General features: G+C 36.3%; 2 protein-coding genes, 1 long non-coding RNA gene and 2 other non-coding genes across 10 annotated transcripts in view; all 5 read left to right on the forward strand.

The window, feature by feature from the left end:
• The window catches only part of LOC137073547 (interferon-induced protein 44-like), a 53,854-nt gene extending 51,325 nt beyond the window's left edge, over positions 1-2,529 (forward strand). For all 5 annotated transcript variants that reach the window (XM_067442155.1, XM_067442156.1, XM_067442152.1 and 2 more), the window contains 5 exons: positions 822-1,029; positions 1,260-1,406; positions 1,511-1,688; positions 1,944-2,044; positions 2,121-2,529. In XM_067442155.1, coding sequence (XP_067298256.1) covers positions 822-1,029; positions 1,260-1,406; positions 1,511-1,688; positions 1,944-2,044; positions 2,121-2,300 — 814 coding nt within the window. In that variant the 3' untranslated portion in view covers positions 2,301-2,529. The remainder of the gene's footprint in view (positions 1-821; positions 1,030-1,259; positions 1,407-1,510; positions 1,689-1,943; positions 2,045-2,120) is intronic.
• A 5,887-nt stretch (positions 2,530-8,416) lies between these two features.
• On the forward strand, positions 8,417-10,875 carry LOC137074150 (uncharacterized). Its single transcript, XR_010904925.1, has 4 exons — positions 8,417-8,576; positions 8,807-8,945; positions 10,119-10,239; positions 10,736-10,875. It is a non-coding gene; the product is annotated as an uncharacterized lncRNA (long non-coding RNA).
• On the forward strand, positions 9,004-9,088 carry LOC137074228 (small nucleolar RNA SNORD60). The gene has a single exon (XR_010904952.1). It is a non-coding gene; the product is annotated as a small nucleolar RNA SNORD60 (small nucleolar RNA).
• Positions 10,295-10,379, forward strand: LOC137074227 (small nucleolar RNA SNORD60). The gene has a single exon (XR_010904951.1). It is a non-coding gene; the product is annotated as a small nucleolar RNA SNORD60 (small nucleolar RNA).
• A 952-nt stretch (positions 10,876-11,827) lies between the features above and the next one.
• LOC137073549 (monocyte to macrophage differentiation factor 2) lies at positions 11,828-23,738 on the forward strand. Of its 2 annotated transcripts, none has more exons than XM_067442158.1 (7): positions 11,828-12,153; positions 14,720-14,801; positions 18,399-18,559; positions 18,790-18,864; positions 21,398-21,499; positions 21,586-21,655; positions 21,739-23,738. In XM_067442158.1, exons 1-7 carry the CDS (start codon positions 12,140-12,142, stop codon positions 21,940-21,942), a joined length of 708 nt encoding a protein of 235 aa, XP_067298259.1. In that variant the 5' UTR covers positions 11,828-12,139; the 3' UTR covers positions 21,943-23,738. The 2 variants fall into 2 exon arrangements, with proteins under 2 accessions (XP_067298259.1, XP_067298260.1); XM_067442159.1 differs by lacking the exon at positions 11,828-12,153 and adding an exon at positions 13,375-13,966.
• Positions 23,739-24,541: the final 803 nt, after the last annotated feature.

Here is a 24,541-nt window from a genome sequence, read left to right on the forward strand (position 1 = left end):
CTCTTGAGCAATTTGAGCTACAGCTTGTCTGTTTGATCGGACCACATGGACCAGCCTTCGCTCCTCACGTGCATCAGTGAGCCTTGGACCATGAACCATGACCAGCAACCATGTGACGTCAACCAGTGAACCAGCAACCATGACTCAGTTGCTGGTTCACCACCGTTCCTTCCTTGGACCACTTTTGATAGATACTGACCACTGCAGACTGGGAAAACCCCACAAGAGCTGCAGTTTTGGAGATGCTCTGACCCAGTCGTCTAGCCTTCATAATTTGGCCCTTGTCAAATTCGCTCAAATCCTTATGCTTTCCTATTTTAATGAAGCTAAAATAAAGTTACAATGAAAAAAGAAAGTAAAGTGCTCACTGTGAATATATGGAGCATATTCAGATAATCAGACAAATTTACACCAGAGTTTATATGGTAACACTTTATAATAACTCGTGCTATGAAGCATTAATTAAGCATTAGTAAATAGTTAGTTCATCATTTATAAAGCATTAATAAACATTAATAGGCAGTTTATAAATACACCTTTAAATGCTTTATTATTGATTTATAATTATATCTATAATGTGTTTAATAATTGTATTTTCCTACTTTATGAATGATCAATTTAAATCAAGAACAAAGCATTTATATCTGTATTTATAAACTGCCTATTAATGTCTATTAATGCTTTATAAATGATAAATTAACTATTTACTAATGCTTAACTAATGCTTCAAACTGTGCAGTTATTATAAAGTGTTACCGAATAATTTAATTATAAACTTGTGAATTGAGTGTGTAAATCAATTTTTCTCTTTGTTTGTGCAGAGAGAAGAAAGAGCTGAAAAAACGTCTAGAAAATTTTCATCTGAGTAATCCAGAGGTTTCACATGTCAGGATCCTGGTTGCTGGACAAATTGGAGCAGGGAAATCCAGCTTTATTAATTCTGTATGTAGTGCCTTTCAAGGAGAAATTGTTTGTGAAGCACTAGCTGATACTTCGCAATCAGCCTCCAGTCATAGCTTCACGGAAAGAGTAGGTATTATTTTACTCCTTTTACACTCACATCAGTCCCATGATACCAAAATAAATTAGATCTTAAAGAAAGGGAAACTGTTAAGATTTTAGGAATATGCGGAATTATAGACAAATTACTAATTTACTAAAATCAAAAGCATTGCCAATAAAATAAATATTTGCCAAAACAAAGTGTGTGATATAGTTACAAAAAATATTTATGCAATATTGTTGGTCTTTGCTTATAGATGAAAGTGTACCGCATCAGAAGCGGTGATGCAGATTTGCCTTTTGAAATGTGTGATGTAAAGGGCTTAGAACCTGAAAAAATATCTATGGCTCTACCAGAAGACATTGTTAACATTATATATGGCCATGTGAGGGACGGATATAAAGTAAGACATTCAATTTAAAATCAACTGAATTCGTTCGATTTATTTAAAATTAGCATTGAAATGTGTGCAATGTCTTAGATTTTGTCTTTCTTTTACAAACCTAGTTCAGCAAAGATAAGACACTCCCTAAAGAAGATGATCATTACAATGAAACCCCTTCACTATCGGATCAAGCTTTCTGCCTGGTTTACGTCCTTGCTGGAGATACATTACATCTCCATGCAGATGATAATATACTTTTTGAGAAGTTGAGGTTCATCCGCCAGAGCATCAGTGATAATGGTAAGTTTGTATGATTTCTAATTACATTATTTACAAAACTGTAATACATAAGTGTCTGCACTCCCCACAAGAAACTGTTTAGCATATGTTTATTTTGATCTCCATTTTAACAATAGATAAATGTGCTGCAAGTTAACCAACAAAAATTTAAAATGTAACACTTGCCATTTGCAGTAGATAAGGTAATAATAAACTGAAAATACAGCAATATATTAAATCATTCAGATTAAGATCATTTTGAATTTCTCACGGTAGGGATTCCTCAAGTGATTGTCATGACCAAAGTGGATGAAGCATGTCCGCTGGTCAAAAATGACCTGAAGAAGGTCTACTTAAGTAAAAAGATCAAAGAGAAGGTAAATCATTAATTTAAACATATAAGCATGTCATTTTCTAGTTTTACAACTCATTTTGAATTCTGTTTCTGTCCAGATGGAGCTGTGCAGTCTTAAACTGGGTGTGCCAATGAGCAATATCTTTCCGGTGAAGAACTACAGTGAAGAGATTGACACAGATGATAATGTTGATGTTTTGATTCTCAAGGCATTTGATCAGATTGTGCGTTTTGCTGATGGAAGACTTAGGAGGGGAGCTTCCACAAAAAATTCATAGTGGAGGAGACCAAAGAAGTTTGGAACATGCATGGGCAGACTTGTTTCACTGTTTAACTGTAAAAATATATACTTTAACGTGAAGTAATGAGGGGGCTAGACCTTTAAAAATAGAATAACTGTTGAGAAATTGTACAAAAATAGAGTCGAGAGGGAGCATGGCCTCCAAACTCCTTGTGAGACTTGAAGCTGCAACTATTCTTCAGTAAACTTTTCTTTAATTCTCCTGACTCTTGGTCTTCATTCTTCACAACTGGTCTGGGTCCCAAACTGTTATCCCCTAACACATTTATGACAAAAACTAACAATGTTTTACAGTGTTGAATGAATGTTAAATTACCAAATAACATCATCTGAATCAACAGATTATTTTGTTTCATTTGGCTATATACCATAAAATAAAAATTAAATATATTTGACAAATTCCATTCTTTTAATGTAAAAACCACATTAGTGATATTAAGAACATTCCATAAAAAATAAAAACTTTAAAAAGTACCTCTGCATGGCGCAAATTACTGACGTCATCACCGTGATCTTAGGTCTAAGTTTATCAACCATCAAAATTAATGATCAAAAAATAATATTCTTTGTTAACATTCATTTCAACATTTACCAATACACATTAAAATATTTTCATCTGAACATGTTACAGCCTGGCTACAGCTAGATTTTTTGCTAACAACGATTAATAAATACTGAATCAAATGTATTGTTCATAGGTAATTAATACATTAAAGGGATAGTTCACCCCGAAATGGTAATTCTGTGATTATTTATTTACCCTCAAATAGTACCAAACCTGTATGAATTTGAATTAACACAAATTAAGATATTTTAAACAGGTGGTTCCGTGGTTTTTTTCTTGGTTGAGTTTATGGGGCGCAGTATAACATGTCTTAATACTTCTTCTTTTTTTTTCTGTGGTATTTTTCTTATATTTATATTTATATTTATTCCACACCACTGTCTCCACTGTCCTTTCAACGGCTCATTTACTTCCTGCTTCTATTGAAGGCCTAGCCTGCCGTGGTCATACTCAATTCTAGTCAGAATATGAGTCTGAAACTGCTCCATTGGGCTGTGATTATGGGGCGTGTTTCAACCGAACCAGGACAGACCTCAATTGGATAGACCGACAACCAATCAGAGCAGCGGAGGGATGCATTACTTTAGTTATTAAATGTCATCAGGACTCAACTGCACTGTGTTTCCAAGTCCACGTTTTTCCCTGCGGGTTGTTTTCCATGTCCGCTTGTTAAAGCAGCAACTATTATGTGATATATGGACCCCCCCCCCCCCCCATTATCTCTGTTTGCATTGATAAAAGACATGATAAAAGACATTATCTCCGTTTGCATTGAACTTTCAGCGCTGTAACTTTGCAGATACTGGTTATTCTCAAGCAGCAACATTACACACTAACTAAAGTTTAAAAAAAAAGTGCTTTTTTTGCAAACAACCCTTTTAAAGAATGTGGGTAACCAAACAGTTGATGGACCCCGTTGACTTCCATAATTGGGGAAAGACAATGGGGCCCATTAGTTGTTTAGACGCTGACATTCTTTGAAATACTGTCTTTTGTGTTCAGCGGAAGAAATTAATTCATACAGGTTTGGAACAAATGATGACAGAAGTATCGTTTTTGGTTGAACTATCCCTTTAATGTTAAATTAAAGGGGAAGGGAAGGGAAGGGAAGGGAAAAAAAACATTTTCATTCATTCATTCATTTATTCCATTTCACAGTATGTGTCTGTTGAACAAAAATGAAAGCTGCAAAGGAAAAACATGTATTTTAACAAGCTATTGTAATATAGGAAACCTTTGGGCACACCCCATACCGTTGCCATTTCTCCAAGCTGCAGCTACCCATGTCTCCCAAAGCTTGCTACTCTTCTACATAATCAAGTGTACATACTTTTAGGACGTATTATAAGTAGGTGGATTGGGACACAGCACATTTCTCAATGCGTTCTTTTCTGTACTTGTGTTCTTGTGGGGAAACTGGAATGGTTGTCACACGGGTCAGTTGTAACAACTCAAATCTGTCCAATAAGAAACTAGTTACAAATCATCTAATTCACTTCGCACATGCTCAGTTTAGTCCCTATTTCACATGTGATAAAGTAGAGCTCTGTGGCAGACATAGCAGTTAGAGAAAAAAAACTATTTTGATGTAAGACAGTAACTTTTTTTACTTTGTTTATTTTTGTTACAGGAATTTCGGTTTTGTAGATAAACTCATCAAATGTAAATTATGTTTATTCTGTGTCTGTGTATTTTTCATGCAAGTTGTTACTGCTAATGTTTTAGCTGTTAGCTGTAAAATGAGCTAGTTCATGACTATGACTCTGGGTTAGTTGTAACAGCAAGCCTCGGGATTAACTGTAAGAGAGTCACACCAGAGCCGATCTTGAACTCCCTGGGGCCCTAAGCAAAATTCTGCTAAGGGGCCCTCCTACCTGACCCGTAAGCTAAACCATTTGCCATTGCCATGTAGTCACACCTGACACCTTAGTGCTCCCAATACAATCATTCCTCCTTTGAACAAAACAGTCAAAGAATGAGGTTCAAACAAACAATATTTATTAAAGAGTATTTTCTATATAAACTTAAGATAGTACTTGCTGAAGAAGACGGCTTTACTGTTGGTGAATCTGGCTGTACTGGTTCTGTGCTAGTGCTGGCTGAGCCTGGATGTGGATCATCTGGGTCTGTGCTAGTACTGGCTGAGGCTGGATGTGGATCATCTGGGTCTGTGCTAGTACTGGCTGAGGCTGGATGTGGATCATCTGGGTCTGTGCTAGTACTGGCTGAGGCTGGATGTGGATCATCTGGGTCTGTGCTAGTACTGGCTGAGGCTGGATGTGGATCATCTGGGTCTGTGCTAGTACTGGCTGAGGCTGGATGTGGATCATCTGGGTCTGTGCTAGTACTGGCTGAGGCTGGATGTGGATCATCTGGGTCTGTGCTTGTACTGGCTGAGGCTGGATGTGGATCATCTGGGTCTGTGCTTGTACTGGCTGAGATTGGATGTGGATCATCCGGGTCTCTGCTTGTACTGGCTGAGATTGGATGTGGATCATCCGGGTCTGTGCTTGTACTGGCAAAGGATCCAACATCTCCTCTACATACAAACTTAAGGGCATTGCACGTGCAAATTATAGATACATTTTATAAGCAGCATCAGACCCATTCAAACTGTCTCTCCCAGATTTCCTTTTATACATTTTCAAATAAAATACTATTTATACTATGGCTTGGCTCGTGTAATGTTTAACAAACTATTGATTCATTTATTAAGAATCTGTGAGTGATGACATCATTGTTGATATCAGAATTCACTTTTGCACAAGTGAACATGTAACCCCTGATATCAAAAAGACATTGTTATTAGTAAAAATTCCATACCTAGTAAGAATTCACATTGTAATTAGTGAACATTTAATTATTGACATTAAAAATGCATAAATTGTGAATAAATAAAAGCTAAAATGGCTTGCCATAGGACAAACACAATGTTTGTAAGCTTTCAATTTCGAACTCTGTTCAAGTTCAATTTATGTCCAATTACTATGACTGATCATAGTATAGATATGTACACACAAATCAGTTATATAGAAAAGTTAGTGTTGAATAAAAAGCTTTCAAAATGTTTTTTTTTTTTTCATAATCCTTATTTCATTATGTTACATCTCAACTAACCCAGACTATGGGGTGAATTGTAACATTTTCATAGTCTGACGTGGCAACACAGTCTCACCCCTACTCGTCAAATGCTATCGCAAGCCATTTTAACATTTAAACCTTTGTCTGACTATCTATAAATATATTTAAAGATAGTAACAATTGTATTTTGACTAGTGATAATTATAATTCGACTAGTCAAAATGAAAATTAGATATATCTGCAATTATAATTGCACTAGTAAGAAATCTGATTCGAGATATCTCTAAACACATTTTGACTAGTCAAAACTCTATTAAAGATATCTGTAATGACGTCATAAATATCTTCAATAGACGCGTCACACATACGCAAAGGTAATTAGAGATATCTCTAATTCAATTTCGACTAGTCACACCTCTATTTTAAGATATCTGAATTGTACCTGCTTATGGCAAGCCGATTTAGCATTAAATACACCTTCGCATACTAGTCATAAATCAGTTTTGACTAGTCATAATTCCAGTTCCAGATATCGCCTCTGCAATTTTGACTAGTCGATATTGCAATTAAGATATCTACAATGTGATTGTGACTAGTCATAATATGGATTGAAGATATCTACAATGTTAATTCGACTAGTCATAATATACATTCAAGATATCTATAATGCTATTTTGACTAGTCGCATTCTTCCATTGACTTCCATTGGAAAATATTTCCAGATATCTTCAAATGAGTTTGACTAGTAGAAATTGTAATTAAAGATATATATAATTGATTTAATACTAGGCATAATTCTAATTAGAGATATCTCAAATTACAATTGCACTAGTCATAATTAAATTAGAGATATCTCTAACTGAATTATTACTAGTAAAAATTATAATTAGAGATATCTCTAACTGGTTTTTGACTAGTCATAATCACATTTAAGATATCTTTAATTCATCAAATTTAAAGATATCTAAAATACATTTGTAGATATCTGCAAATAATTTATTACTAGTCAAATTATAATTGAAGATATCTTGAATTGGATTTTTGTCTAGGCAAAACTTAATACGAAGCTATTGTTTAGGGCTCTTAGCTGGCGGATTTTGTTGTGAAAACTTGCCAACCCTGTCTGCACACGCGCTGGAATAAACGATCTTAGCCGGTGTTGTAAAAAAATAAAAGAATTTATTGTAGTGCTTACCCAACATGATCATCATCTTTGAGAGAAATTGTGAAGGTGAATGCATATACGAACAAGCTCTCCGTTTAGGATTCGAATCAGTGGTTTATTATAAAGATAGTGCCTATTTGAAAATTGTATCTGCCTTTTTCGGAGTTGTGAGATCCAGTCGATCAGCGGGCAGAATGAAATCATCAAGTAAATAGCCTATACATTTTAAATGTCTGTGGATGAGCTCTGACCTATGTGGTGCCATTTGGAAGCTTAGAGTCTTTATCTTCTGGAGATATGCATCACCTTGGCATTCGTTTTACAAAAAGTAACTTATTTACACTAAATGATCTACCATTTCCGCCTGGATTTGGCCTACCCAAATTGAAAAGCTTCCCATATAATACAGGGGTCTAAAAAGAAAATGTTGATGTCATTTTACAGGAAACTCTTTGAGTTACATAAAAAAAAAGTAAAAAGTGCAACAACATATGTTGTCTGAGCTGCTTTTAGATTTTTTTTTAGTTACAAATTCATATACTTCTTATAAATATCTCAGGCCCTGTTTGCTCTAGCACCCTGCAGACTGCAGTTTTAGCTGTTTCCACTATAGATTCCAGAAAATACTGGGGAAAAAAGCATACGTAAAGGGTATAAGAAGCTTCAATAAATAAAGCAAACAATTCAGTACAACAAATTGAGCGCTGCTACAAAAGTAACGTAAAGTGACACATTTACATTTACATTTACATTTACATTTCATAATTTTATTATGTGAGCTATTTGCAATTGCACTTTAACCACGGCAGTTTGAAGTGCCGGCATTTTGAGCATTTTGAAGGCCTATTTTTATGTAGCCTTAACGAAAAGAGGCAGGGTTGTGTTTTATATTTCGTTTTGTCTATACATGCAATGAAGATAATGACATTTTTTAATGAAAATTATAAGAGGCAGAGTGGTGTTTAATGGCATATATTTCAACATATATTTCGTTTTATGTAGCCTAAAATACACATAGGAGTGCGCTGAGTGAGGTTATCAAGAGTGCTGCTGTTAGTCTTCTCTTGGCAGAGAACCGGACTTGTGTGTCATCCCGTCCTCGCGAGTTCGTTCTCCTGAATTGTTTACGGTCTAGGTCTGAACCGGTCTGAACTACCAAGGAAGCAAGTCAGAAGTTAGCGTATTGAGAAACGGCCAGGTTGTGCCCCCATACCATAGAACCATACGCTTTCCCCTACCCAGCCAACCAGCAGAGGGCATGAATGAGCTTTGAACAGATCTTTGCTGCGCTGGTGGGGATCGCAAAGAAGAGCGCTTATAAATACCATGTCCGCGCATCTTTTGCTCTCTTTTTGTTCAGTTAACTTTTGCGCGATGAAGATGTTGTGGTGTAACATGCTGCTGTGTGGGTCTTCAGAGAGTTGCTTGGTCTTTGCGAGCTTGTAAGCGTTATTTCTTTTCAGTGTTACGTTATTTATTCAGAACCCCAGTACTAGCGTTAGATAACGATTAACGTAAGACCTTATCTGAGTTTATGGTTTAAGTGATACGGTCAACGTTTCAAATGTCTTTATTGCGTGTGATTAATTTAACCCCTGAGTCTCCCGCCAGATTTTCATTTCGAATTTACACGAGATCCGCATATGAACCTTTCCTTGTGTTTTGTTTGTAGAGTCTGCAGTGTAAATCCCGTTGGGCGTAGAGAAACACGTGGCATCGGATGATGGTCGCCAATGGCGTTTGAACGGCTGGAACATTTTGCGCTTGACGCATTGTTTCTGAACCGCAATGAAAGTGATCAAGATATGGCGGTAAGTGAACATTAAACAATGGGCACTGATTGATATATTCTTAAGTTGAATAATATTGAGCCACTGATGACTTCTATTACTTTTCTGACACCTCGTATGAACGCTGTTTTCAGCAGCTGATTATGAAATCCAGTCTGAGGCTCTTTTGTAGGGTTCCTACAATCATGATCAACCTTTTTATGCCTTTTGTAGTGAATATGTAAAGTTAGCGGACAAGCTCTTTTACTTATCTTTTAACTTATCTTTACGTAACTTATCTTTTTATAGGCTTTTTGATTGTTCAAAGCCTATCTTAGTTGTTCCAGAACCTCTTTTAAAAATGTTAGTGTCTAATGGTTGCGCAATTTGAAATTATTTTATGAGTGGAAATTATCCTCAATCTCATAAAGCGTGGCTATAAAATCCCACAATCCAATCTGTGTGGCTACAAAAGGCAAAAGTGGGAGAGCGCTTACATTTTGTAAATCGCATTGATTTGCATTTAAAGTGATATTTCAGCTCATGATGTTGCTTTTGTTTAAAATACAAAAGCTTCCTCAAGCTTCCTGTATTTTTTGTTTAAAATACACTAACGTTATATGTCATAGATGGTGACGTTCTGTATTGTGTAGTTCACCCAGTTAGAATTTATTAGGTGAGCACTGGTTTACAGAATGTCAGTACTATACCAAATTATGATTAATAATCTAGTGGGATTTTTTTGGGGGGTGCCTGATATCATTAGATTTGTGTATTGCAATATTGTGTATGTTTGTGAAGTTGTTTGACTGATCAATGGGTTTACAAACTGAAAGAGAAATGTGCAACCCTAAAACCTACCTACTTGCCTAAAGCTACAGTAATGATGATCTTTGATTGCACATTATATAGTAAGTTATGAATTTTAAATTGATGTAATTTATGTATAAACTGCATAATCAGTCATTGTCGTTTTGGTGAGGTCTGATTTTTCGAGGCAGGACCTGAGCTATATCCTACTCAGCCAGCCAGCAGAGGGCATGAATGAGCTTTAAACAGATCTTTGTTTCTCTGTGGGGGTTGCAGTGTTTCAAATGTCTTTAGTGTGTTTTTTTTTTACATACATATATACATTTAACCACTAAGTCTTCTGCCAGATTTTCATGAGTCACATGAGATCCACATATGAACCTCTCCTTGTATTTTTCTTTCTAGAGTCTTCAGTCAAAGCACATTGGGAGTAGACACGTGGCCTCGGATGATGTTCGCCAATGGTGTTTGAATGGCTGGAACACTCATTGTTTCTAAATCACAAATGTGATTAAGCGATATTGCGGTAAGTGAACATTAAACCATGGGCTTGATGTGCGCTACTTTTTTGTAATAAATTGAGCCGCTGATGACTTCTATTACTTTTCTGACACCTCGTATGAACGCTGTTTTCAGCAGCTGATTATGAAATCTAGTCTGAGGCTCTTTTGCTTAATGTGACTAAATTTAGTTTCTCAAGGTTTTTATGCCTTTTTGTAGTAAGTATGTAAAGTTAGCGGGCAAGAGACTGCTTTTTCTGCTAAATAACTTTCTATAGGCTTATTGACTTCTATAAACTTATTGATTGTATGTTCTTGTGGTTGTATAATAAAAAAATAGCAACCATTATTTGAATTGTTGTCATCCTCAATCCCATATTTTAAATCCCGATCTGCGTGGCTACAGAAGTCATGGAGATTAATTGTTTAAAGTGTGGGAATTTTTACAAGTTGTGCTGGTTTACGTTTATAGTATGACATTTTTCAGAGACTGAGGTTGCTTTGTTTGTTTTCCTGATTTAGCATGAAGTTCCTGACTGCAAAAAAAGTGAGGTGAGCCCCTTTATTTCTCTACTTTTTAAGTGTTTATATTGGTGGCGTCACAATATATCATAATACAAAAATGTGTATCATAGTTGGTGACGTTTTGTATTGTGTAGTTCACCCAATAAAATATTGGTGGCGTCACAATATATCATAATACAAAAATGTGTATCATAGTTGGTGACATTCTGTATTGTGTAGTTCACCCAAAATTAGAATTTGTGACGTAAGATTTACAGTATCAGTGCTATATTACACTATATGAATAATGCAATGGCAATATTTGTGGTGCCTGATAATGCCAAATGTCTTGTCACCCGTCAAAGTGGCCTACATTTTGTTTCTAGATAGTTGACAGCGCAAGCATATTTGCGAAACAATTCTGTATTCATGAATATTTTTTTATTCTGGTTGTTTTATGTACTGGGATGCTAGTACAAGTGTGGTTAATTTAATTTACGCCCCAATGTGATGCTGTATTTAGCATTTAATAATTTTATTCCCCAGTTTATTTGTTGGTAGCATTGCAATATTGTATCAGTTTATTTTATTTATTTTATTTTTAATACACCCCTACTATGTATAGTCATTTGTGAAAGTTGTTTCTTATCCATGATTTTACAAACAGAAAAGGTGCTTAACAATTACATAAGTGCTTGCATGCTTATAATACAGTAATGATGCTCTTAACATTGAGTTTCAGTTGTTAACATTAACCAAGCATCATAACATTAAAATTAATCTCTCTGGACTGTTTGGGGTTTGCAGGGCAACTCAATGCACACTTCAATATTGAGGCTGTTAGTGAGGACCAAGAAGTACATCTGGTGGCAGAGTTTGGTTTATGATCTCCTGTTTCTGCATGCGCAAATGAATGAGTTTCTGAACCCCTGTATATACTTATGCACTTAATGTGTTTGGATGAATTTCCTGTTTCAATAAAAGTTTGAACAACCTTGACTTTTGTCCTTTTCTGTTTCCAACCCCTTGAGTGGTTCACATTTCTATAAACCAGTTCAGGATACAATTAAATAGATAAACTGAGGTCTAAAACCTCAATTTTAAAACTATGCTGGAACATAATGGAGCAAACGTCCAATATCTGAGTGCGGGTGGAGGATCGAATAGTGAATGCGTTGTATAAACCCGCCATAGACAGATGAGGCGTTTCTGGCTACAGGAAGACCGGGGTCCCGAGACCGTTACATGCTCTCTACTTCCGGATTATTGCTCATAATGATCGCTTCGTTGTGTCGTTCAACATCCCAATGATGTTTCTGAACGCGTGTTAAATTCGACAGTCGCTAAGAGAGCTCGCTCTTCGTATAAACTCCACGACGTTTTCATCTAGACTCGCGCAACTGTTGGATTTCACGCGTTTAAATGAAACTTGTAAGGTGAGTAAATGGCGACGCTGGAGATGAAAGAACATCGTGAAACGATTCAATTAGCGACTGTTCTCAATGAAGTGAGGAAGCTTGTCAGTGTTGGTTTTCTATCGCTCTAGAGCTGTCTTTTGTGATGTGACACCCACGCGCAACAAAGAAAAGCTCAATGTTACGCCTTTACGTGGGTAATTTTAAATGTTTGTTTAAACCTATTAATGTTGATTACTTACAGTTATAAACATGTTTAAAAAACGCGACGTTCCCTGAACCCATTGCGTGTTGCCTGACTCTTTATGTGGGTGGAAAGATGTTTTTACGCGCATTTGATTTGTTCAAATTTGATTGTAAACGTAAAGGAGGCATGAAAGATTTGGTCTCGGGGATTCATTGCTGTGGAGAGTTGACATCTGGATGTTCGGTCTGTTGTGGCTTCGTGAGGGTTTGCTTGACAGCATGTGCTAATGGAAGGAGACCACACATTTTGAGTGATGCTGCACTGGCACTTACGGTTTCAAGTGGTTTAGGTTTTTTTTTTATTGATGCTTAGAACAATACACAAATTCTAACAACATTAAACAATATAGGATACACGCATAAAAATGGGGGGGGGGGGGGGGGGTATAAATTTTATAAATTATGAGAATTACGTGACTATATTTTGTATCGCTTCAGATGACGTAACTTCAGTTACCACCCCCAACCAAAAAAAAAGGCCTGCAAGAGTGACAGGGGGTCTGTAAAAAAAAAAAAAAAAAAAAGGAGGGGGGAGGGGGGATTAGATCTATAAACAATGGATTAAAAATGTGTGTATATATATATATATTACAATTAAATACATATAACCATACATTTGATTAGAACAAAAGATATAATCATGTAACAAACTAATTTTATATTTAGAATTATATATTGTGTTGGTTTAAATTAGTTTATAAAAGGGGGTCACTCATAGGTCCCTCACACAGGGATGATCAAATTTGGGGCTCCGTGGCATCTAAAAGATTGAAAACCCCTGATATATATTATAGATAACTTTGCCTTTTATATATATATGTATGTATATATATATATATATATATATATATATATATATATATATATATATATATATATAATTTTACAATAGTTTCTTCAGTGTTTACAATAAAGTGAGCCAACATCACTAAAAGATAATCAACAGCATTTGTTCCTCCTTTTTTTTGTGGGTTGCATGAGTTTTAGTAAGTGTTGACCATTATAATGAATACTAGAACAAATTTAGGCCAAGCTATTTGGGTTACTAACAATAGAAATTAGGACAGATGTGGGTTATATCCCTTGAACTAGATGTGGTCATTAAGAAACAACGATAGCAAGCCAAATCAGCTTTGACCTAATTGCATATTTAAGTTTTTATTAACCACCACAATGCTGCTTACTCCTCTGAACTTAAACATTTTTGAAAATTATGTAATACTCTATATCATCCTTCCAAGTAAGGTGCAGTCATTTATACCACTTTACTAATTAATTTGTATATAATGTCCATATCTGCATCACATTTCTAAGTTTCTCTATTTGGCAGCAAAACTATAATGTGAACTAGTGGTCTTGAATTAAAAGTTACTTTTGTGGTACAAAAGGAAAAGAAAAAGACACCATGCACAGCCTCATTCCTTTTCCGTCACAGTCTCATATGTTTCCATGCCAACAGTGACATCAGCAATGTGCAGGGATGTGTGTAAGGATGAAAGACTCCTCTGCTGTGGTTCTCCATGGTTACCAGCCACTGCCAGCCAACTGCAAAAGTTATTATCAATCACATGATCATTTGACCTATATGGTGATTAACTCATCAGCAATTATTATAAAACAATGCAATAATTGATATATTTGAAAAAAAGGTAACACTTTAGTAGGGTCCAATTTTCATTATTAACTAGTTGTTTAATAGAATGCATGTAACTGGAATACTAACTGTTTATTAGGACGTATAAAGCACATATTAATGCCCTATTCTGCGGAATTCATATAGGAGTATAGGAGGAACTATAGGGGTTCATTAGTTAATAGTTAGAATTGGATCCTAAACTAAAGTGTGACCTAAAAATACTTATAAATCATATCTGTTTGTATCCAGTGTTCTATAATCTACATTTTATTGAACAATTGTATTAAAATCTTCATGCAGGATATCATGTCTGTATAGGAGTTAAATGTATGGTGACTTTTGTGGTGTATTTTACTGACTGTAACCGTAGCCTATATGCTGAGATACAGAATTGTTCATTTTATTTGAAACATTTTAGAGAAACCACCAGTTTAAAAGAATTAACTTTTTTTAAACAACAGTCAAACTCAAATGTCAAGAGCATCATTACTGTAGCTTTAAGTAAGAAGGTAGGTAATAGTATGTTATGGGTTTTTTCTTCTTCCCCAGTTTGTAAGTTTACCTGATCCTGTATGTTTTAACTCTTTCTGTCTTTCTGTCTCCTCCATTAACTTCCTATTATGACTGTTAAGCTGCTTTGAAGCAAACTATATTGTAAAACGCGCTATATACATGAATTTGACTTGACTTTCTTTTTACTTTTAGATTTATGAACAATCGTGCACCATCTAACAAGAGATATCAGCCAACAGAATATGAGCACGCTGCTAACTGTGCCACACATGCGGTGAGTCTTAAAATATACATGTATTCATTTAGCAGATGGATTTTTATTCAGATGGAGCATTATTCAGCAGGCTGCAATTAAAGGTGCTGCAAGTGATTTCTGAGAAACGCTTTTGAAAGTGGACTGGAATGAGCACCAAAACACACTTGTAGCCAATCAGCAGTAAGGAGCATATACACTCTTGTGTTGCATAGCGTGTTTGTGAATTTGAGGGAGGAGCCAGGGTTGCCAACTCTCGCTCATTTAGTGTGACTGACGCTTTCGGGCTCTGTGTCACGCTCTCACGCTGCCCAACTTTATCTCACGCCAAATTGCCAAACCTGCTTTTGATATTAAACAAAGCTAGGCCTATAGAGTTATTATTATTATCATTATTATTAATAAGTTTTAATGCGAAATTCAAACAATAAATAGTGTTTTGGCACTAATGTTAAAGCCAGAGGAGTTGAAAAGCTAGTTTCAATATGCTCTCATCTCCCGGCTGGCGCGCGCAGTCACGTGGCTTATGAGCGCTCAATACTTCTAGCGCTGTGTCAATGTATTTGAATGGCTTAAGTGGATACACAACAGTTTAACTATACAGATGTTTGCAGCAAGTTTTAGTATTGCATTGATTATTAAGTCAGCCATATTTACAGGATCGTTTTATTATGGAGAGTGAGAGATGCACTATTGTTAGCATTCATTTTATTCTTGTATTTAGCCCTCAGGTATTCCTTACTAATTGGTCACACTAATACTCATTGATGGTCAAATGTTACTATTTTTCAATTAAATAAGTGTTCTATATTTTAGTTCAAGAATATTTATTGAATATTTTGAAGAGTTTTGGTACTAAATACTATTTGTGCAATAATTATTGTCAATTAATTATCACTTAAAATATATTTCTTCTAATATTTGTATTATGTATATTACAATTTGTGTAGTAATTAAGGTTAAAATAGGGAATTCCAATTCAAAGAGGTAAATTAGAGTCATTTTGTAGCTAAAAATAATAATGTTAATTTGTAATGCCATTACCCAGTAGGTGCCTTATTGGCTCTTTAATAAATATACATGTATCTAATGTAGTTGCTCAGAAACATTTTAAATATTTCGATATGATCAAACACTAGATTTCTTTAAATGTGACATTTTAAAATGTTAATAACTTATGCATCTTCTTAGGACTTAGCATCCTAATATTTTTAATGAATGATGATACATATAAGCACACACAAGTGAATATTAATAAATTCAAGCACATTTAATTTGACCCAAGAAACGTTTAAAATAGTCCAAAGACAAACAATTTTATCCTTATTATGTACAGTAATATTATGTATTACACCCCCCCCCCATTACAGATTTCAAAGCAGCTTTGCAATGCTTATGCATTTTGTTCAGCTAAAATATGTTCAGTGTTGATTCAGCTGTGTTGTCAAGATCATCAATTATTAAATTTCATCTATAAAGCAGTTCTGCAAAAAATTGTCATCGTCCAGCTCAGTTCAGTTCTCATACAACAGCGTTAGTACAGTCAGCTCAATAACATGGGTGGATATTATTTGTCCCCAATCAAGCAAGTCAGAGTCGACAGTGGCAAGGAGCCCAAACTTCATTAGGTGACAGAATGGAGAGAACAAGGCTGGGAGAAACCAGGCTCAGTCGGGGGGCCAGTTCTCCTCTGACCAACGAACGGACATGGTGTGATTATGATTCTGGCTGCATCACAAGTCAGAATTCAGATTGGGATCAGTAGCATTCAAATATTCATCCAGTTCCTTTTGCTTGAAGATCCGATTCATCACGCTGATGTGGAGCCGAAGCTGGCCATAGAGTCCGTGCGGAGGACCTGTCTGGTTCTTGTGGTCTTTGCTGAGGATCTGTGCCAATGGCTGTCACATCAACGATGCCTTTACAGGGGATTGTCTAGTAGACATGGTCCTCGCTGACATTCAGGGCTGCGTTTTGGTCGTGTCTAGGTGCAGGTCCACCTTCTGATCTGAATATGGACCGGATCCGGCTGACTACGGTAACCTAGGGATAAAAAGAGAGACTAATTCTTCTTACGATGTAACAAGTACATTGGGTGCTATAGGAAGTGTTCCTGGTTCGGGTTGGCCTAATTAATGCATCCTAACAATCTTTTAACTGATGATTTGAAAAAAAGAAATTGATAATGTGTGATAATAGTGTGTCTGCTTCCCAAACAAGGCTTGGAAGACTATTCCAGAGTGTGGGTGCTAAATGGGAAAAGGATCTACCTTTTGCAGTTGATTTTGATATTTTAGGTAACTGGACAAAATTTTGAGATTGCAATAGACATGAAGGACTATAATGCATTAAGAGCTCGATCAAGTACTGAGGAGCTAAACCATTTAGTGCTTTGAAAGTAAATAGAAAGATTTGAAAATGTATGCAATGTTTAATTTGGAGCCAATGCAGTGTTGGCAGAACTGGGCTAATATTTTCATACTTCCTGGAAACTCTAGCTGCTGCGTTTTGGATCAGCTGGAGTTTGTTAAACATGCAGGGCAACCACCCTGAAGAGCATTACAATAATCTAGCCTTGAGGCCATGAACGGAACGCATAAACTAACTTTTCTGCATTTGTCATTGAGAGCATGTGTCATAATTTAGATATATTTTTAAGATAGAAAATGTTTTACAGATGCTAGAAATGTGGAGATTTAAGATCATTCCACCAGCAAGGAACATTGAATGAAAACTTTCTTGAGATTAATTGTGTGCTTCTCTGCAATAGTACTATGCAATGTTCACTTATAGACTGGAAGCTCCTTGAGGGCACGTAGACTTGTAAAAGAAAAGGGAGGGTGCAGAGCCCATGGTCATCCTGTTGGCAAGCACTAATTTTGTGAACTTCATGTGAGATGCAACCGGAAACCAGGGCAGAGAGATAAACAGTCACTGTGTGATGTAGGCTTGTTAAAGACCAGTCGAGCCCCTGCATTCTGGATGATTTATGGGGTTTGATTGCTTGTGTAGAGTAGTTTTGAAATGACAAGAGCCTGGGTGAGATGTGTTGCATGCTCAGTTAGGAAGGACCTGATCTATCTGATGTTGTACAGTGCAGACTGTAGTTCATGCTGGAGTAGGAATGTGGTCTTTGAAGGTCAGCTGGTCATCAAAGATTACCCCAAGTTTTCTTACCGAGCTTGATGGGATTTTTGTTGATTAACCTAGCTTGATAATTAAGTTGGTCTGTACTTACAGGATGGCTGGGAAGACAAGAAGCGCCGACTTCGCTAAGTTGAGTTGTAGATCATGTTCTTTTATCCATCCTGAGATGTCCGCCAGGCAACCTGAGATCTGTGCAGCTACCATGGGATCGTCTGGTTGAAATGAAAGGAAGAACTGTGTGTCATCAGCATAGCAATGATAGGAGAAACCATGTGCCTGTATAATGGGTCCCAGTGATGTAGTACATATGGAGAGGTCCAATAGGCCCATACTTAATCACTTCCAGTGATACATAAAGTATACATATATGTATACAGTAAATAAATGCCATACATTTGTTTTTAAAATGATTTCCTGAAGTTTGCACATATTGTTCTATATAAATAATCAGTGACTATATTTTATTCTCAGCTCTGGATCATTCCCAGCATTGTGGGTGGGATCTTGTTGTACTTCTTATCTGATGACCACTGGGAGGAGATTTCAGCATGGCTTTATGGGGCAGGACTATCAAGCCTTTTCATCATATCCACAGTTTTCCATACTGTCTCCTGGAAAAAGAGTCATCTCCGGTAAGACTTTCATATTAGTTACATCATCTTTTTGATCAGTACATTGTTCAGTTTAAGTACTGGGAATTCAGACTTTAACATGAATTATTGCCTAACAAGTTGCAAGTGTGTGGTTTCATTTTGTGAAATCGAGCTAATGTAGCTGAAAGAATTTTTAAGGCAACTGATAAGCCAGCTTAATATTTACTTACACATGTGCTTCAGAAGTGATATCTTACTTTACTTTTTAGATCGGTTGAACACTGTTTCCACATGTGCGACAGGATGGTGATCTATTTCTTCATTGCTGCATCCTACACACCTTGGTGAGCTCACAGAGTGAATGTTGTTTATGCATCAATTTCAGAAATGCAATAGGGATTAATGGCTTGTGTTTAGCTGTCATAAATTGACACATAGGTGCATGTTGGTAGGTAGGGCTAGGTTCCAAGTTTTTGGGATTGACAACCTCATTTGCTTAAACGTGTGAGTCTCATTCACACAGAAACTTATAACAGCGTCTCAAATACCGTCTGTATGAATGTGCAATGGCCCTATTCTCTAACCAGTAACCATAATGACAGTGACCAAAGTAATATCAAAGCTCACACAATTTACAGAGAGCAGCAATTTTCGTTTCTGCTCTGATAGCTGCAAGACCAGACGCGGTGAGTGTGTATTAAAAATCAGGAAGATGGTGACATAATGGAACATCATGGACTGTACTGTAACAGGAACATCATGCTTGGTATTGTTTTTTTGTCTACAAACCAAACTTTTTTGGACCGAGAGTAGGCGGTCTTTTGTGGCTGTTCGAACACATTGGACCACATGAGTGTTTACACTAGTAAAGCAAACCAGACAAATGTGTTATGACTACCTCTAAAGGGGGTCAAAAGTGGCCAACTACAAACGTTTTAGACCCTGTTTTAACCTTTATTTAGCATTGACCACTTGTGATCCGATCTTAATACCAGTTGTAAACAGGGCCTGACAGTCCTGTGCTGTGTGAACTTGGCTTTAAACTTTTTTTTAAACTTTTTTTTTTAGCAGAAATTCTGATTGTGCCATAGATTCTGTTAACAGAAAAAATACTCTATTACAGAATATTCTGTTTACATAAAAATTCTATAAAAAGTATCCATTCTTAATTTTTTTTTGTAGTAAATATTGTAGTATTTATTATAAATGATTTATCTGTGCATATCATTATAATTAGTTAAAATTAATGTACATGTTCTCTTACATCAAAATAACTTCCCCACCCTCTTAGAAAGTCACCTCTTTATTTAACTAGTCACAGGTGAAGATAATATTGTTGATCATCTTCTAACAAGGGCCAAGGTCACATATATCTATAGGTAGATTAGATCAGTGTTTCAGTCTTTGGGACCCACTGCTGCACATTTTGTATATCTCCCATATTTAATACACCCGATTCAGATCATCAGCTCATTAGGAGAGAGCTCTTTGGACTGACATACAAAATGTGCATAGCTGTGGGGTCCTGAGGACTGGAGTTGAGAAACACTGGATTAGATGGTAAGCAAACAATCAGGTCCTGTAATTAACGTGTTTAAGGCAGGAGAAATGAGCAGGAATAAAGATCTGATTAACTTTGACTTTTTGTTGTGGCAAGGCCACTGCTTCAGAGTATGTCTGAAATGGCAAGGCTTGTGGGTTGCTCCTGGTCAGCAGTGCTGAGAATTTACCAACCCCGTCCACCATCAAAAACAATGGGCACGTAAGTGTCGAAACTGGACCTTTTATTCGATGAGTCCCGTTTTCTTCACGTAGATGTCTGTGTGTGTGCGTGTTACCTTGGGAAAGGATGCCAGCGTTATCTGTAAGACCATGACAAGCTGGTAAAGGGAGTGTGATGCTCCAAGCAATGTTCTTCTGGGAAACCCTGAGTCCAGCCATTCAGGTGGATATGAATTAGACGTGTGCCCATTACCCAAACATTGTTGCAGAGTGCAATGCTGTTCCTTAGTGGAAGTGGCCTCTTTCAGCAGGATAATGCACCCTGCCACACTGCACACATTGTTCAGAAATGGTTTGAACATGAGGAAGAATTGAAGGTGTTGTCCAGGCCTCCGGATTCCCCAGATCTCAATCCAGTTGAGCATCCGGGGATGTGCTGAACAAACAAGCTCGAACCACTGTTTCTCAAACATTTTAACCTTGAAGGATCTGCTGCTAGATATCACAGGACATCTTCAGAGGTCTTGTAGTGTGAATGCCTCGTAAGTCGGCACTGTTTTGGCAACACGTAGATGAGAAATAGCATATTATGCAGGTGGTCATAATGTTTTGTCTCACCTGTATATTCCACAATAGTATCGCAACTTCCGTTTCATACAGATTTTAAACGTACAATATTTTGTTACTTAATTGTTTTGACTTGATTTAAAATTGAGTTGTTTTCTTACTTGTGATCCAGCTGCATAGTCTTGAATTATGAAACTCAATTGTACTTTTACACTTAGCAAACACCTTTAAGTCAAGTCAACTTTATTTATATAGTGCTTTTACAATGACGATTGTTTCAAAGCAGCTTCACAGTGTTAAACAGGAAAATATTGCAACAAAATTTGATTCGGCTGTACAGTCGCTCTGGAGAAAGCAGTGATGTTATCAGCTCATTTTAATTTATCATATAGTGACAATGTGGGCACATCAGTGATGTAGTTAATTTAGTAATTCATTTTATTTGGATATTTAGTTGACAACATAGATTGACATTTTAGTGTCCCCAACTGAGCAAGCCTTTATCCAAATCGAGTTACAGTGCAGACTTTCACAGATAGTCTGTGTTTGAAGCACATATTAATTAAGGATCTAATGGCTTTATGGCAGGCTGACGCTGCGGGAGCTGGGTCCATGGGCTGCCCAAATGCGTTGGGTTGTCTGGGTGATGGCCTCTGTAGGAACTGCCTATGTATTCTTTTTCCATGAAAGGTAAGCACATATTTGACAAATGACAGATATTATTTATTTGTGCATTTTCTGTGCTACATGTGTTTCTTGTGTTCTTTGTGTTACAGGTTTAAAGTTGTAGAGCTGATCTGTTACATAGCAATGGGTGTTTTTCCTGCCCTTGTCATCCTCTCTATGGTAAGAAAATGAACGCTTTCAGTTGAAAAAGTTGTAACAGACTAATTAGAATCAAATGAAATGTCTGTCTGTTTTTCTTATAGGCAGACAGGTCAGGTCTGTGTGAGCTGCTGCTTGGTGGCGGGTGTTATGTGTTGGGCATTGTGTTCTTTAAAAGTGATGGGATAGTGCCCTTTGCTCACGCTATATGGCATCTCTTTGTTGCAATGGGAGCAGGCATCCATTACTATGCCATCTGGAAGTACCTGTACATACCTCTCAATCAACCAACCAGTACGGCCCGGTGACACACATATGCATACACCTAACAACAAAATCATTTAAATATATATATTTGCCACTAAAGTGCTAAAACTCTACTAAAGCTTAAACAATATTGTTTTTTTTTTTCTGTTGTGTTTTTGCTAGTGAACCGTTTGACTGATGTAACTCTTGTCACTTATTAATAGGTCTTTAACTAGCACATACAACAGAAATTACAACTAGCCTTTGCGAGACTACAGGCAGCAGGGGTCATTTTGGACCTGAAGCCGTGTGCAATCCTGAGACTGATTAAGGATCCAGAACATGAACATTTCTGGAAAAGTCTATGGACGTATTACATGTCATGAAGGTTTACAATTTTTTAAAAAGGTATATACTGAGCAAATGTAAAATCACTGCCAGATATTTGTAAAAACACTCATCCTGGATAGTAATTACTTGACTACAGTTTAAAGGTATTTCTGTAGTGTTTTTTAAATTGATGTGGGATTATTCTGCCAATTCTGCCACTGCCAGTGGGGAGATATTCTTATTTCTGTCAGAAATATGAGTACATTTCGTATTACTGTACATTTCGTATTACTGTACATGGCCGCGATTCTCCATGCTTCTAGTCTAGTGCAAGTCTGTTGCATTTTTGGATGTGTAATGTCTTTGGAAACCACAAGTGCTTGATGACAATGTCCAGGGAAAAATTTGCCTGGACAGGCCATATGGCTTAAAGGATAAGTTTAGGGTTTTTTGACTCATACCACATTATGATTGTGTTTCCTTTCACTCTAAAATATGCTTAATTTTATGAAATAAAATAAATACATTTATAAATAAATAAATATATTATTTAATATTTTAAATAATATTACATGACAAAATAACATCGACTACAGTAGTGTTCAGCAAAAAAAAAAAGGTTTAGGGGTTAGGTCACAGCTATTTTTTTTTCTAATTATTTATATTGAGACTTGCATGGGTTTTTAAAGTGCCCCTATTATGCTTTTTCAAATAATACCTTTAATGCAGCAGTATGTAATATAGCTGTTTGTGAATGTAAAAGGTCTGTAAAGTTGTAAAAATCAAAGTGCATGACAAATCAAATGAATTCCTCCTTTAGGAAAGGAGTATTCTAAACTGCCAAAACGAGTCGTCGGCAATTCCAGTTGCTCTTCCGGTTACATACCTTCATAACAATGTAACAAATTTACACAATGCCAGCCTATGGTCTTCATTGGCTGCCCGCAAACAACTTCTACTTTGTCCTGCCCTAAAAAACTGTAGTTTTAGCTGAGACTGGAAGAGTTTGGGTCATGTTGTAGACATGTTGTGAAGATGCTGTTTTCAGCGCTGCAAATCCACTTGGCATGCACTTCAAAAGGATGAGAATTCACACTGGAATTGATATGAAATCCTGACGCCATTATTACACATAATTTTCCACACCAGTTGTGTAATGAAGCACTTAGCGTCTATTTCACGCTGAACGCTCTGGCGTTTTTTACCAGTTGTCAAGAGTTGCAAAATGCAGCGCTCATAACTGTCAGTTTTTTCCCCAGCCATCCAATCACAGTCGAGGAGGTGCAGGACAAATACAACACCGACCAATCAACACATTCTGCTTGCCACAACGTCAACAGATGACAATAAGCATAATAACGGAATTAAATAAATTAAAACAAGAGCCAAAGCAAATACTTTTCATTGTATTGACATTTATATATTGAAACTATACAGAAACAAACTCTGTAAAATGAGATACATGTAACACTTCCGTGGATATTCCTTACCATAGCAAGTAAAGTGTCTAAACAACAACAACAAAAACTGCTGTGCAGCCAAAACGCTCTTAAGTGCTCACATCTAGGACTTTTCAGCTGGCTAAGAAACACTTTGCTGGCCACCAAATGGGCATTTCGTTTCCGACACCTGCTGTAAGCGGCAGACCAATCAGAACAGACGGGCCGTCTGTAAAAAAAAGTTAGTTTGACTTAAGTTGCATGTAAATATATTGTAGGATACCCCAAAACGAATTTACAGCCTTTAAAACAGCATAATAGGAGTACTTTAAAGGCTTTTGCCTGTTTTACCGCATTCAGTTCCATTGAAAATCTTTAAATAAAAAGTTTCAAATTAATCTTAAAATTAAAATGCTTTATTTTATTTATTGTATTATTTATTTACATTTTCAGCTGCTGTTTGATGTTATATTATGGATCATTTTGTATGAGTGCTTAACTGGATATGAAAACACAGATACACTGAAAATCGCCAGCTATTTGCCTTTAAAGTTTTCATGACCAGGAGTTAAAAAAAAATACATTTAAAGAAAACTGGACTGATTTTAGTCAGGTTCATCTCAAATTATTTAGAAACTAAAAGGTTACATAAAAACTGAAAATTCTGTCATAATTTAGTTACATACCTGTATGTTTTTGTATACTGTAGATTTTCCAATCTACTCTTTGGCTGTTCTGTCTTCATAAATAATGAAACTGCAACAATTAATGCCATAAAAAGGTACCTCCTTTTTTGTTTGTTTTGGAACATCACAAGGGTGTAAATAATGGCAGAATTATCACTTTTGGATGAATTATAATAATACACATTTAGCACACTTTTGTGTGCTCA

Source organism: Pseudorasbora parva, chromosome 4 (genome assembly GCF_024679245.1).
Source record: "Pseudorasbora parva isolate DD20220531a chromosome 4, ASM2467924v1, whole genome shotgun sequence".
Lineage (NCBI taxonomy): Eukaryota > Metazoa > Chordata > Actinopteri > Cypriniformes > Gobionidae > Pseudorasbora > Pseudorasbora parva.

Coding starts and splice junctions, on each gene's coding strand:
- LOC137073549 (XM_067442158.1), top strand. Junction 18,560..18,789: donor TGGAAAAAGAGTCATCTCCG/GTAAGACTTTCA, acceptor TTTACTTTTTAG/ATCGGTTGAACACTGTTTCC. Junction 21,500..21,585: donor GTATTCTTTTTCCATGAAAG/GTAAGCACATAT, acceptor TTTGTGTTACAG/GTTTAAAGTTGTAGAGCTGA.